Source organism: Epinephelus lanceolatus, chromosome 16 (genome assembly GCF_041903045.1).
Source record: "Epinephelus lanceolatus isolate andai-2023 chromosome 16, ASM4190304v1, whole genome shotgun sequence".
Classification (NCBI taxonomy): Eukaryota; Metazoa; Chordata; class Actinopteri; order Perciformes; family Serranidae; genus Epinephelus; species Epinephelus lanceolatus.
This window is the reverse complement of record NC_135749.1, coordinates 41,755,415-41,771,074: the sequence shown is the minus strand read 5'-3', so window position 1 is coordinate 41,771,074 and position 15,660 is coordinate 41,755,415. Positions and strand designations below refer to the sequence as shown.

At 40.8% G+C, this 15,660-nt stretch overlaps 2 protein-coding genes across 2 annotated transcripts in view; one reads left to right on the top strand and one right to left on the bottom strand.

Moving 5' to 3' along the window:
* Window positions 1-131: 131 nt before the first annotated feature.
* mrps18b (mitochondrial ribosomal protein S18B) lies at window positions 132-7,482 on the top strand. The gene is made up of 7 exons (XM_033645942.2): window positions 132-249; window positions 709-877; window positions 948-1,045; window positions 1,136-1,204; window positions 3,629-3,695; window positions 3,797-3,856; window positions 7,122-7,482. Exons 1-7 carry the CDS (start codon window positions 163-165, stop codon window positions 7,316-7,318), a joined length of 747 nt encoding a protein of 248 aa, XP_033501833.1. The 5' UTR covers window positions 132-162; the 3' UTR covers window positions 7,319-7,482.
* abcf1 (ATP-binding cassette, sub-family F (GCN20), member 1) overlaps window positions 7,468-15,660 on the bottom strand; it is a 56,517-nt gene continuing 48,324 nt past the window's right edge. Inside the window, exon 25 of the mRNA XM_033645928.2 lies at window positions 7,468-7,963. Coding sequence (XP_033501819.2) covers window positions 7,797-7,963 — 167 coding nt within the window. The 3' untranslated portion in view covers window positions 7,468-7,796. The remainder of the gene's footprint in view (window positions 7,964-15,660) is intronic.

Here is a 15,660-nt window from a genome sequence, read left to right as displayed (position 1 = left end):
AATCATCTATGACCAACAGAGTAAAAAAAATACAAATTGTTGTTTTACACACAATATAAAGCAATTGGTATTGTTAAAATTTTGAAATAAAATAAAATAAAATAAAACGATATTTACTGAATTATCGCTTGAACTTTTACCTTTCACCTTCACCCCCACTGAATGAAAATGGCGGCCTCCTTCCAAGGCATCGTTAAGGTTTTGTGCCGTGTGTCGCCTTCAATTTCGCATCCATTACGACAGTATCAGGTATTTCTTGTAACTATGCTGTGATATACACATTACCCGATTAATTTATGTGTGAGTAGTTTGTTCTGAGAAGTCAGATGAAACACAGTATCCGAGAGTACAATGAGATGTCGTGTAACCTTACGGTAAAAATTACCCTTGCGCTAAACTTGATTAAATTAGAAAATGACAACTTCTCGGCAATAATTCGCGCTGTATAGAACACAGGAAACTGTATTCTGACGGCTCAGCGTTACATTTCTTACCCTCCCAGCAGCACGGCATTCAAAGACCAGTGGTTCAGAGCATTTCGGCAGTTTTAAAGTTAGGCCAAACATTATAGGGAGCCAAGTGCGTTTCATGTTGACCGACTCATATACATCCATGTAGTAATGGGTCTCATGCATCCGTCACATTTGGCTGAAGGTGTTGGGGATGAGGTGATGATACAGTGGTGAGATGATTTTCTTTTGCATCCAGTCCTGTCTGCAGAGGCTCCCTGTGAGATCATGCCCCACTCTCTCTCCATTCGGACTTCCAAGTCACTTTTTCTGCAAAGCAACATCACTCCAGGATGAAGTTGCTGCTCAGGCTGCCGAGGTTCTCTGCCGTTACAAGGACAGACCCTGGGATTATCTGGAGAGTGAAGGTACCTAAAAGAGTTAAATCTCATTTGTATCCACATACTTGGTTTTACTTATATTCCTTTCTCCTGACAGAGTACATTGAGAGATATGGAACCAATTCAGTATGGGTGGGGTATAGGAGGAACCACAAAGGAGGCATCCCCCCACAGAAGACACGCAAGACCTGCATTGTAATATTTCTCTTTTAATCCATCTTTCATCAGTTCCTTGCATCACATCTGTCATGTAAAGTGACATTAACACTGATTCTGTCTCTGTAGAGAGGTGACAAGATATGTGGAAACCCCTGTCCGGTTTGTCGGGATCCAAACATTATCATCCACTATCAGGTGAGTGAGGGTCCTAAGGACAGAGGGATGTCGTATGCTGTAAAGCCCTGTGAGGCAAATGGTGATTTGTGATATTGGGCTTTATAAATAAAATTGATTGATTGAATTGATTGAGTTAGTGTCTCAGTCACACTTATGGTCATTGAGTTACGCTACACTGTAGTGTTCTGTTAGACATCAGTCATCAGTCTTTTGCCTCTGAGACTTTTATTGTAACCAAGCACTATGGCTGCTCATGTCACTAATTTGTTTGTTTTTTTAAAAAAAAGGAATACATGCTTGATTGTCCACAATATTTGAACCTGGAGCATCTTGCTGCATAAATGGACTGGGTATTATAGGTAACAGCCCAAGTTCAGACGAGGAGGAAGGTCTGATATTATTTTCTAGGGATGCATGATATGGGATTTTTTGCCGATATCCAATATGCTGATATATAACAACTAATTCAAATGAAACATCTACTGATACCAGTATATCCATTTTTTTTCTCTACCTAAGTTTAGTGATCTTCAAGCCTCTTCCGTAGTGGAATTAACATCATATTTTGCATGGATACTCTTATCATGATGGCCCACCAGCAGATGGAGACATGAAATAGAATGCTTTTCAATGTATGTAATAGTCATACATCGTGCAAAATAAGAAAAAGCATATTGGCTGATTGTGATAGTTCATTTTAAAGCAAATATTGGCCAATACCGATAATGTTGGCCAATTCTGATAGTTTATTTTAAAACCAATATCAGTCAATGCCAATAACGTGCTGACATTATCATGCATCCCTGCTGGGGGATTGGTGGGATTTGGTTGAATCCTCACTCAACCATGGTACACTACACGTGCAGCCTCACAATTCTATCACAGAGCACCACCTTGACAGAGCCTCAGATAATAATTTGCAGAATGCTCCATTTCAGTGCGATATCCTCTGCAGTTCAAACAGGATTTGTACATCCTTGTGGCTGTGGCTTCATTGTTCTTCTGAGCTGATGAGACACATTTCTATTCAAAAATCAGTGAGAAAGATAGTCAAATTTTTTATCATACTGTGCTTCTGTAAAGTTGTTTCAGTATAAAAAAAAGAGGATACTAGAGTACAATGGGTAGAATGTGCTTTAAATACAAGGACCACAAGAAAAATGGTTTAGGAATTCAAGTAAAATCTGGGTCACAGCATTTTGTCAAAATCCGTGGGCATCAGCCATCCAATGTAAATCACAATAATCAGACTGATCTAGTCTAGACTAATCTAGACTGATTAAACTGATAAAACTCTAAATTCCAAAGGTAAAATATCTGAGAAGTATACACCAGCCATATTACTTTTGTCATAAACACACATAACAAGCTCTATTTTTATAAGGATCCTAAAATGTGGTTATTAAAGAATTGTGATCTTGATATTCACTGAGTGGGACATTTTACAGTGTAAAATTAAAATACTGACCATGAAAGCATTGTTTCTAAATGACCTCATATTTCGTGTTACTCATCATCAGTACAATGAATGTTAAGTTAGTTGGCAGTAGTTTCTTTCAGAACTGCACCAAGTAATGTTCAAGGACAAAATTAAAACAAAGTTTCATTAGTGGTTTCAAACAAATCAAATGAAGTTGCAGCTGGATGGTATGAATAATAAAAATGTATATTTACTCTTTGTGTAATGAAACAACAGGCAGCAGTTTCTTCATTGTAAACTAATAAACAAAAGATGCAAAGTGAGAGGTTTCATTTTAATAGTCATGTTAGTAAAAACTACCGCAAGCTTCACTTGGTGTTACAGGTTCCAAAAGGAACCATGAATATTATAGCCAGCGAACAACATGAGCCTGTTTCACAATTAACTGTGTATTTTGTAAGATTATTCGAATTGGCAGGTTAATAATAAGCAGAAGGCTAACACTAGGTTAACAGCAGATCTGCAGTTATATCTGAATCATGCCATCACAATGTAAAAAAAAACCCCAAAAACAGAAAAACCTAACTACATTTTTGTTAATTTTCTAAAACCACTGACGAGGAGCTGATTCCAACAAGCACGTCCCCACTGTGTTTAGTGTCCCCTGGAAAAAGTTTCCACTGGCTTGGTGTGCTATTTGCAGGGCTTTTCTGCACAATTTTCTCTATCTAGTTGAGTTTTCTTTATTTGCTACCTATTCTAGATGGTGATGTGTTGTCAAGTTGATGTTTTTTAAAATTGTGTTTTGCTTATTTGTATATTTTCTCTATTTGAAGTGTTGAGCTCTCAGGGCCACAGTAATATTGGCAGTAAAGAATTAGCTGTTGTGGTATCAAAATCACATCATCAGGGCACAGTTCCATATAACATGTATAGCTTTATGTTGTGACATTGTGCAGTTCAACTGATTACCTCATTTCCTCTATGATGGTATGCCAACCCAAATGCATCTTCTCCTGCAGAATGTGAAACTGTTGCAGCAGTTCATTAGTCCCCACAGTGGAATGGTGTATGATCCCACTCTGACTGGTGAGTCAATATGTCACCAAAGTGAGCACATGTATTGATGCATAAGGGTCTTCTAGTCCACTATCAGATGGCTCATGTTGTGTTGGTTGTACTATCTGCAGGTGTGTGTATGAAACAGCAGAAGAAGCTTCATGAGACCATCAACACAGCAAGAGATCATGGTACGTAACACCAAACAACACTTCAGATTATGAGGATAAAAGGACTTCCAAAGGGCTGGGGAAACTTGTTGCATCAGAATGGGGAAGAAAGGTGACTTCTGTGACGTTAAACATGGCATGGTTGTTGGTGCCAGACAGACTGGTCTGAGAATTTCAGAAACTGCTGATCTACTGGGATTTTCACATACAACCATTCCTAAGGTTTACAGAGGATGGTGCGAAAAAGAGAAAATATCCAGTGAGCGACAGTTTTCTGGGCCAAAATTCCTTGTTGATGTCAGAGGTCAGAGGAGAATGGCCAGACTGGATGATAGACAGGCATCAGTAACTCAAATAACCAGTCGTTACAACCAAGGTATGCAGATGACCATCTCTGAACAAACAACACATTAAACCTTGAAGCAGATGGGCTATAGCAGCAGAAGACCACACAGGGTGCCACCTCAGTTAGCTAAGAACAGGAAACTGAGGCTACAATTCACACAGGCTCACCAAAATTGGACAATAGAAGATTGAAAAAAACGTTGCCTGGTCTGATGAGTCTTGATTCTGCAGCGACATTCAGATGGTTGGGTCAGAATTTGGCATAAGCAACATGAAAGCATGGATTCATCCTGCCTTGTATCAACGGTTTATGCTGGTGGTTTACTGGTGTGGGGGATATTTTCTTGGCACACTTTGGGCCCCTTAGTACCAACTGAGCATTTAAACACAGCCTACCTACCTGAGTATTGTTGCAGACTGTATCCATTCCTTTATGACCACAGTGTACCCATCTTCTGATGGCTACTTCCAGCAGGATAACACGCCATGTCACATGGCATACTTACAGGTACCCTCAGTAAATGTGACTCTGGATTGCCACCTAGTGGCAGCAGAAAGTACAATTTCCCATGTCCCCTGTACAACCCAGTATTTTTCAAAAGCTAATCCTAAATTAGGTTTTGACTTTCAGTCCTGCTACATGTTATATTAGGACTAAGGCTGCATTTTAATAGGAATTTGTTAAAAGTTACAAAGTATCTTCATCTCAAATTAGTTCACAGCTGCCTCAGGTGAGATGGATCGAGGAGTAAAAGATAGAAACTGATCTGGCAAATTTTCAAATCCAGTAGGGCTGCACGATTGATTGTTAAAAGATCACACTCTTGATTCATAAATGCAATCTCATTTCTGAAGGATAGCCATTGTGCCATATTTGCTTTGGAGAATTGCATATTTAGAATGAGTGCTCATAATTTGTCCCAGCTGCAGCACGCACAATTGCACTTCTAGGCTGACAGTCTTCCTGAACCTGCCACTTTGCTAACAATTAACCAATCAAATTAGCCACAAACTATCTGTGAGGTCAGGCCATAGATGACCAAAACAAAAATGTGATTCTCATTTATCAAGAATTGTGCAGCCCTAAAATACAGTAGACTGTTTTTAAGACCTCAGCAGCCATTGGGGTAATGGGAGTGACTAGTATTAATTTGCAACACTTGTGGATGTCCTGCCACTATATTCATTTTATGCAAAGGCCCAGTAAAATACTGCTGATAGAAATTAGGATTATCACCTTAAATTTAGCCTTTTTGCTTTGTGGTATTGCAACTTCAATATGGGGATGTGATTCAGAGGTGTGGAAATCATATGACTTGGGACTCAAATCTCGATTTGAGTCACAGATTTGATCTCTTTAACTTTCACGTCTGTCCGTCCTGGAAGAGGGATCCCTCCTCAGTTGCTCTTCCTGAGGTTTCTACCGTTTTTTTTCCCCCGTTAAAGGGTTTTTTTTTTGTGGGGAGTTTTCCTTATCCGCTGTGAGGGTCCAAAGGACAGAGGGATGTCGTATGCTGTAAAGCCCTGTGAGGCAAATTGTGATTTGTGATATTGGGCTTTATAAATAAAATTGAATTGAATTGATACTTGCATACTTGCAAATGACTTGTGACTTCACTGGGACTTCAGCCTTTGGACAAGAAAGTATTTGATACCTTTCCTCAAGCCCAAAGATTGAAAAGTTATTAAGTGTGCTGCAAATCCTTGTTATTTCCTTCATATCCTGCACTGTTTCCCTGTGTGTAATTAGCACAGCAGCACTCTGCCACTGCTAAATGATGAGCGCTGCTGCAGTATTTAAAAATCTCCCGGTATGCAATCAACTTGCCCTCTCTACTTAAGCAGCCAGAGCAGGTGATGAGTGAGGGTTATAAATTGAACACCTGTAGATAAGGGTACTGATCGATTGGCCAACGTTCAATCTCAACAGTTTGAAGGATGATCATAAGAGCTGACCAGATATTGCCAAACACCAAGCATAATTTCTCTGCACGCTGCTAAAATAACTTCCCTGGTTTGGGGGTTCTGACAAATTGAAGCTCACACTTCTCAGTGTTGGGATAACGTGCTACTTTTGTAATTTATTACGTAATATATTGCGTTTTAGCAGTAACAAAGTAATATAATGCGTTACCAATAGGATTTTGGATATTACATTTACATTGTCTCGTAATGTGTTCATCCACATTGAGCCATACTGCTGCACCTCCACCAGTGTGCCAACAGAAAAAATATCATCCAAAGGTGGTTGTGTGTTGTCATGTCATTACAGACGACATTATAGAAGGGTGCCAATAATTGGCACGTTTTTTCCCAAATACAGGATTACTTTACAGCAAGACAGGCCAGAAACACAAAAATTCATTCTGTTATGGTTAATAGTGCTTCATGCTTTGAAAGTGCGATGTCAGCACTACTTTTTTATGATAAATTTCAGCTGCACTTGTTGTAATGAACATGTTTCAACAGATAAATACAAATTTTTAAAAGCATTCATGATATTTGTAATTTATTATTTACTCTTAAAATGGCATGACATTTGGTCAAGAGTGCATTATTACTTGTTTAGGACTCAAAACTCTGTTTACTGGGACTTGCAAAACAACGACTTGGTCGCACCTCTGATGTAAATACTACATATGCAGCTTTTGAGTCGGATGCTTTGTAAATGTAATATCATTTAGATGCAGTTTTGAAATTGTTTGCATTTATAGATATTATAATCTCAAGTGTGCCCTGTTGTGAGAGTGGAAAACCCTGTTGGAGCACTGACTCATTGAAAAGCCAGTGGTGAAGCAGCTTGTTGGAGTGGGGCACAGCAGGTTCTGCGGGTTAGGTGAACTGAAGGAATTTCTCTGTGATGTCATCAGATGATTAAAGTGATTATTTTAATAACGGAACCAGTCAGGCATCAATTCCAACACCCTGTCCTCTCTTTCAGGCTTACTCCCCTTTCAGATTCCATATGTGGAATTTTCAGGGGAGGATTACTCCAATACCCATGATGCTGTGGGGTCCACACCACCTCCTCATTCCTTAACCTCGGGTGACACCTGGTATAAATGGTACAGTGAAATAACACCTGATGAGACTGAAGTGGCCAAGGTGAAGAAGACATACAAGGCTTACTTAAAGTGATGGAGACTCCAGAGGCAGTTCATTTGGTGATATCGTTGTGATGTTGCTGCCCGTAATTCAATAACTGTCTGGTTTGCTATACATATGTACATCTACTGGACCATGTGAATTTCATATCCTTCTGGTATGTAAATAAACTGCACAATAGAAACATGGAGAAAAAATTGTTTAATTTTATTGTTTAGCTTTTGTAGATCTTGAGCAGACACATTTTTACCTCCTATATTTATAGAAATCAACAGTAGGAACCACCCTCCAGGATCTGTCCAACTTCATGCTGTTACAGATGTTCTAGACCAAAAGATAGGGAAAACATAGCCCCAACAAAGCCAACCTTTTACTTAGCAATGTTTAATAGAGAGAAAAGCCAACTGGGCCCAGATGGAGTGTATGTAGCATACGACGGAGGGACACGGTGTAGCACACGACGGAGGGACACGGTGTAGCACAGCATTGTGTCCTGACAGTGGCTGTGTGATCAAGGGTTGACCTTGTTGACCACTGTCTCTCCCAGGGACTCCAGCACCTCCCGCTTGTAATCGTCAAAGTCTCCATCAATCTGGTTGATAGTACAGTCCTCCACCACCCACAGCTGGCACTGAGTCTCTGTGATGAGCCGGGCGTCGTGACTCACAATGATCACAGCTGGACAAGAGGGGAGAGCTTGTTAGTGCTGTAATACAGGGCCAAGCAGTACACTTATGTGTTGATCATTTAAATGTAGTCTTAGCTGTTGGGAGTGTCTCTCTTCAGGCATCACTCACTGACTATCTGTAATGTCCATCTCTAGAGTGTTTACACACTCTAACATGGAGCCCCATCAGTACATTTTAGGACAAAATCATACCCATTCAGCTGATTACAGATAGTGTGATTCAGTCAGTAAAATTCTTGGTACATGGCTCCATTCATCTTCCCTTTGATCATTTGGATTCTGCTGGTACCATGAAAAGAGAAACAGCCCCATACCATGATGCTCCGTCCTCCAAACTACACTGAAGTTGTGGAACTTTTAAGGTCATATGCAGAGCCATTGCTCCTCCAAACACAGCACGTCATACTTTTTGAAGAAAGGTTAGATTTGTGTCTCCTCTGATCACACTAATGTTCTCCTAATCTACAGGCTTCTCCAAATGTTGTGGAACAAGCTTTTGGGCAAAAATATGGTGCACCATGTTTGGAGGAGAAATGGCTCTGCATATAACTCAAAAATACCACACCTACTATGTAGTTTGAAGGTGGCAGCATCATGGTATGGGGTTGTTTCTCTTATCATTGCACCAGCAGAATCCAAATTTCTTGAAAAGAATCTGTCCACCAGAACGGTGAGGATGAGACAGGTGGATCTTTCAGCAGGACAAAGATCCAAAACATACTACAAAGAAGACTCAGATGGTTTCAGAGGAAGAAAATAAAGGTGCTGGAATGTCCTAGTCAATCACCAGACTGAAATCTAATGTAACATTTGTGGAAGAAGCTGAAGATCAAGACTCACCAACTGGTCCCTCAATCTTCTGGATTTAAAGACTGTCTGTGTGGATGAATGGACCTAAGTATCATCTAAACCATGTGACAGACTGATTTCTTCATACACGAAGCATATTTAAAGCTGGTGCTACAGACAAAAGCTCTCCACCAATTCTTAAATACGTTTCATTTGGTGTGTTCAATACTTTTTCCCTGTGTTATTCCACTTTATTGTACATAACTTATTTTGGATTGAAATGTTACAATTTTTTTGCCTGTATAGTTTTATTGAGTTAATCAATGATGGGTGTAAACTTCATGTGAATAGCTGCACTAGAAATAGGGGTAGGGGATATGGCCCTAAAATAATATCACGATATTTCAGGGTCTTTTTGCAATAACCATATTCTTGACAATATGACAAATTAGTTATAAAGATATTTTATTATTAATTAAAGAACATAGAATTGCAACAAAATAAGTGATATAATTTTACATGTCAACCTAACAGTTTGCCTTCAAATATTCTGTAAAAACCTAACAAAAATGATCTCTCATTTCTTTAGTCTGTGAACAACAACCGAAACTCAGCGTGAGATTCAGATTCTGTATAGCGTATTATTAGTCCAACTAAAAATCCACCACAAATGACACATTTAAACAGTTCCCAAACACAAAAAACGTACCCTGAGATCTTAATATATAAATGAACAGGTAATTTCCTTCCCTTTTAGCAAAATCCTAAATGACTGAGTTGGTTTTTTTTTCCACCATGTCCTTTATGCTTTGCCATTTCTCCTCTAATCATCACGCTGTAACCCATGACAGGCTGTTAGGCTATCAGAACTATCGCACTTTCACATATAAGTAGTTTTTGTCAAGCCACAAGTATTGCATAGATTTACATTCCCAAAGGTTTATGCCAAAATCACTTGACACCGACTCCCGTGTGCGCATGGCGAGAGGAGAGGGAGAGATGCTGTGCTGCTGCCAGAGGAGCTGCTGAATGAGTTCCCTCTGAGTGGTAAGTCACTTGAAGAGTCTGAGAAGTCCAAGGCTGTTCATAAAACATTCAGGACGCAACAGTTTCTTCCAGGCTCTGAATTCAAGAGCCTATACTTGTGACCAAACATTCAAACTTCTTACAATTAAACTAGAACAGCATCCATAGCAAAGAATGTCCCAGGAAGTTCTGTTACATTTTGATGTGGCAGAACCATTCCACATATTCTTCTTCCTTTTCAAAACATGGCTCCTACATTACCCACAATGCAACTTGACAGCCAACAGTTAGGTGTAAGATTGGGGTGTGTCAAGCTATTAGTGGCTAATGTAGTCTTTAGTCTCACCTGACCACAGGGTTCAAATGTCAGGAAAGCAATACAGAAAGAAGAGGTGGCTGTCTCGACCTTAATGTTGGGCAGGTTCTTCTGTGTTCAGTATTTGTTGCTTTCTGAAGTCAAATTATGACACAGAGGTGCCAACAGCAAGTCTCTTGATTATAGCGGAGAGTTTCTTTATGTGTGCAGCAATGTGTTTGACAGCTCTTCGGAAAGTTTGCTGGAGTTTTTACTCCATCCAGCTTTTGTTATGAGATAATTCACATAAAATTGTTTAGATGCACACATGGTGTGGATCCTTTCAAGAACAGCTCAGTACTTAGTGTGTGCGTATTGAAGCATTAGTGACGCACGGACTAACTGGCTTTGTGTTTCAATGTTGCATATTAACTTTTGAAAATATCCTCCAACATTAATTTTTTTTCAACCACTAATTTGTAAAATTAGGTCGGCCTACACAACAATTTTAGAACAAGCTCCTCTGCTCAAAACATTAAGGAAACACTGAATCATCACAGTATAACACCAAGTCTGTTAAACTTAAGGGATATCAATCTGTCCATTTAGGAAGCACAGGTATGAATCAGTTTCACCTGCATTGGTGCAAATGAAATTGACAACAGGGGCAATGGAGAGGCAAAAGCAAGAAAACAACCCAAAAAGGGAATGGTTTTACACGTGGTGGCCTCAGACAGTTGCTATCTCCTTATTGTTTCAAACTGATTCTTCTCTAGTTTTGTGTTCTGCTAGTGTCCTTGTCACTACTGGTAGCATGAGGCGGTACCTGCAACCCAATCGGGTTGCACAGGTAGTCCAGCTCCTCCAGGATGTAGTGTTGTCATGGTACCAAAATTGGGACCCACGGTACGATACCAGTGAAAGTACCACGGTTCTGAGTAGTATCACAATATCACAGCAAAAAGTAGGCAGATGTGCCTTTCGTCATTTATAAAAAGATAAATCACTTTTCTATAATACATCAATGATATTTCAATGGAATAAATTACCTATTGACTTATTCATAATTCAAAAACAGCATCAATAAGTGATTAACATAGGGGGGATCAAAATAAAATAAATAAATAAAATAAAAATCAACCAGCCAACCTCCTCCTCTGATAAGTTAAGAACAGTTCCTTCAGTGTGGTGAGGTTTGTGGACCGTTACCTGCCACAAAGAGAGAAATGTGAACGTCTCGTTTCTCTTCTGACACATCACATACCTGTGTGCCGCCACGGCTCAGCTGTTCAGGTACTTATGACACCAACAAAGAGGAAATTATTGGACCTGGAGCCAGGCTTCTCGGTCGCCGGTAAACCGCGTTATCTTGCAGTGGCCGTAATGCTCCGCCGTATTCCTCTCTGTGACCCCCGTTAACCCAAAACTGGCAGGATTCGCCTTTCGTTTCTGCTGTTGGTTGAAATCTGTACTCGCACAGCGTGCTCCTGGATGATTTCTTTTGCTCGCACAAAACTATTTTTAGTCGCAAATGCAAGTAAAATGTTTGCACCGTAAAGCTCTGAGGAAAACAAATCACTGTAGCATATATAAACAAATCTAGCCTACAAGTAAAAAGAAATAAATAATAACTTTCACTGCTTAAAGATACTCAATAGCTCAGCTAATACCTGAAATGTCACTGGAAAACAAACCATTGCAGCAGCATACTGAGTGCCAGGTTGCCAGCGCGTGCCATTATTGGACGGCGCAGGGACACTCACCCTCTTGCGATTGGACTTTGAACTTATCCCGGTACCGTAGTCACAAGGTTTGCTGTTTCATCTTGCAAAGTCTCAAAATCATGAAGGAATTACCAGGAGACCAGCCTTTACACGAGGAGGGCTGGACAGGGCCGTAGAAAGGCATCAACCCAGCAGCAGGACCAGTATCTGCTCCTTTGTGTGAGGAAGAACAGGAGGAGCACTACCAGAGCCCTACAAAATGACCTCCAGCAGGCTACTGGTGTGCATATTTCTGACCAAACCGTCAGAAACAGATTTCATGAGGGTGGCACGAGGGTTGGACGTCCTGTAGTGGGACCTGTGCTCATGGCCCAGCACTGTGAAGCTTGATTGGCATTGGCCAGAAAACACCGGAACTGGCAGGTCCGCCACCGGCACTCCATTCTCTTCACAGATGACAGCAGGTTCACACTGAGCACATGTTACAGGTGCGAAAGAGTCTGGAGATGCCGTGGTGAACATTATGCTGCCTGTAACATCATCCAGCATGTTTGGTTTGGTGGTGGGTCAGCAATGGTCTGGCGAGGCATATTCTTGAAGGGTCGCACAGACCTCCCATGTCATGGCCAACGGTACCCTAACTGCTGTCAAGTAGTGGGGATGAAATCAGAGGGACTGACAGACCTTATGCTGGTGCAGTGGGCCCTGGGTACTAATTGTTGACTAACTGTGATAGACTGGGAATATGACAAGAAATGGTGTGAGACCGGGTTTGACAACAGGTCAGGAGCCTTTGTGCTCCGTTCTATTGAAACGGCACATTCTTTAAGGGGGTCGTCCGCCAGTGGGCTACAATGAGTACCGGGCCATCAAATCCCAGCATCCGCGGTGAGAGGACACAGAATTGTTTGCGCTTTTACGCATGGGTTGGTGGTGAAGTGGCGCACATGACTCGTGCTACAGACGGAAGGACGGACAAGCCACGTATCTCGGTGCCGCTTAAAAACAGGTAATACATCTAGCTACATCTTTCCCCACATCAAATATCCGTTATCGCCTAGACCCGCGTGCGTAAAAGCGCACACAATTCCGTGTCCTCTCACCGCGGATGCTGGGATTTGATGGCCCGGTACTCATTGTAGCCCACTCTTATAAGACCCAATAATAATAATAATAATGATAATAATAATAATAATAATAATAATAATAATAATAAGTTACTGTGGACCTATATGCCATGCTTTTTAATAAAATTACCAGAGGTGTTCGCTGAAAAACAGGTAATGTCAGCCTGAATTACTCGCGTGTGTCCCTGGAAATCGCTGACATGCATGGGAAATACGGCTTCTACAGGCTCGCCATAGCTTACTGTAAGGACTCAGGGACCAGAATTCGTGATGGCGGACTGTCAGAATGGCGATATTTTGGAGTGGAAGCCTGTAACCGTTGGTTAAATGGCCCGTTCGGTTGGTATTCGGATAACTGGGGCTTTACTGGTATAATGCAATGGCACCACCCAGCAGTGAAACCCATGTACGCGTTTACATGAAAAAAAATGACCCACTCTAAACGTTGAGAGATTTTTGTACACGAACTCACCCCTATGTATGACTGTGCAAAAGTGAATGCTGAAGACAAGGCAAGGCAAATATCTTCCAATGACATGCTCCAGGGCAGGGTGGCTCAGAGAGAATACTCCTAGTGAAGTGTGTTCTGAGTCTTATTGGAGTGGTGCAACTCATAGCCTCATGGCTCTTGTGAATCACATTGCAAATCCAATGAGCCAGCCACTAAAGCTGACATCAGAAGTCCCTGGGTATGTGTGCTGTGGCAGACGACAAGTTGGTCAGACTTTTTGAGTGGAATAACCTCGAAGGTAGAGGTGATAACCAAGAGTTGAAAAAACGGATTTAGTCACAGCTCCACTACCCCCTATCATTGCTCCAACTTTCCAGACAGATATAATCAACTTGAAACATGTACTGCAACCTTCTAAAACAGTACAGCATGCTCTGGAGCACGTTTTGATTATGTACATGACTGGTATGATCAGTGCGGAGGCAGACACTGGATGTTTCTCAAAGTCAAGGAAGGATCTTCAAACTGCCGAATTTGACGGACGCTACGTCATAGACCCCCGCCGAAGGACTGTTCCAATGTCAAGGATCCTTCAGAGTTTCACGAAGGACTGAGTCCTTCTTTCAGAGAAATTCCAATTATGCATGTGTGGATCCTGCTCGGGTATAAAATCCCCACAATGATTTGAACACAATTTACTGGAAGTGAGACGGGGCCTCTTCAATGAAACTTCTACCAGTGAGTTTTTATCATACAAGCGTGAAAAAACATATAGACAGTATAGAGAGAAACCTCATAATAATGCCAAATAATGACATTTTTTGAAATAACATGATTTAGATAAAACATAAAACTTTCATTCCGTCAGTTTCAATAGGTGTATTTTTCGGGGAATCATGGTGAAAATGGCCAGAGCAGACACATTAGAATATCCTGCAGGTTAAAGAATCACTCATTTGTTTTGAGGTGATATATATTATATTATTTCAGTGGATTGCGCGGTGGTATAATGTGAAATCGGCGCAGTCAGCTGTCTCAGAGCAGCGCAGCTCATCAGATCAGATCCGCTATTCATATTATTGTAGCGCAGTGTGTGGTGACACATACATAAAATATGGATCACTTTGAAATGAGTGATTCTGTGTGAGTCTGTGTATATACTGTTAATGATAATTTAGGACTTTTTCAGCTGCTGTCTGTACTTCATTACTCCACTTACTCTTAAATATGATCCAGGGCCCGTATTCACAAAGATTCTCAGAGTCCTCTCAGAGAGCTCCAAACTTAGCCTAAAAATTCCTAGCAAGGAATCTTAGCTTAAGAGTGATTCAGGAAGTTTCTGAGAGCAACTCTGAGCAAGGAGGGGACAGAAACTTTTATCTTAGTGAGGAGGTGTGGTTGACCCCGTTGCTAGGTATGACACAGTCTTCTAAAAGCTGTGATTGGTTGTTACAAAAAGGAAAAAAGAAAAAAAAAAAAAAGAAAAACAAATGCGCTCCTAGTAATGAATGGACAGTGAAATCAACCGATCATAGAACTTAGACTGTATTAAGAAATGTGTAATCATGAAAATAATTTTATGTCATGATGATGAAACTCAGCAAAATTAAATTAATTGCTACACTGCTTCAAAATGTTTGAACGTACCTCATTCACATGCCGATTATTATATTGATTTTTTTATTGTTATGTTTACTCGCCATGCTGGTAATTTTACTACTTAATCTATTTGATATTAATTGTGGATGCAGACTCAGCTGTCAGCAATTACTGTGATTGCTGGCCTCCTTGTAAAAAGCGGTTTGATTTGGCAGAACGACCAAAACAATGAACGAAATTGAGAAAAAAAGAACGAGAAAGCCAAACTGGACCGAAGAGCAGTGCCTGCTGTTGGCACAGCTTGTGGAGGAGAACAAAGGAGTTTTAAGAGGGAAATTCGGTCCCGGGATCACGGCACGGGAAGAAGTAGACTTGGGAGCGCACTGCCCGACAAATCAATGCGTCGTTCCCTCTTTTTTTTCGCACAAGCGATGAGTGTGAGAAGCGCTAGTACGTGCTGCAATCCAAAGCGGGCGTTATTGCGTTACTATGCTGGGTGGGAAAAGTAAGCTCATCCCTGATGAGGTCAACCACAAACATTATCCCTGCACTATCAAGCCGGTAGCGTCTTATTAAATCACTGTCGTTCAATATATGGAACACATCTTTCCTTCCTCTCCGTCTTTCCACAATCTTCTCTGTTTAAGACACTCTTAGGCTTCTTAAAAGTCCTCCT

What these genes read in the sequence shown, in the direction of transcription:
- mrps18b (XM_033645942.2), top strand. Translation starts at nt 163, where the DNA reads ATGAAAATGGCGGCCTCCTTCCAAGGCATCGTTAAGGTTTTGTGCCGT. An exon ending in ACATTATCATCCACTATCAG is followed by an intron (nt 1,205 to 3,628) that starts GTGAGTGAGGGT and finishes CTTCTCCTGCAG; the next exon opens with AATGTGAAACTGTTGCAGCA. An exon ending in CAACACAGCAAGAGATCATG is followed by an intron (nt 3,857 to 7,121) that starts GTACGTAACACC and finishes CCTCTCTTTCAG; the next exon opens with GCTTACTCCCCTTTCAGATT.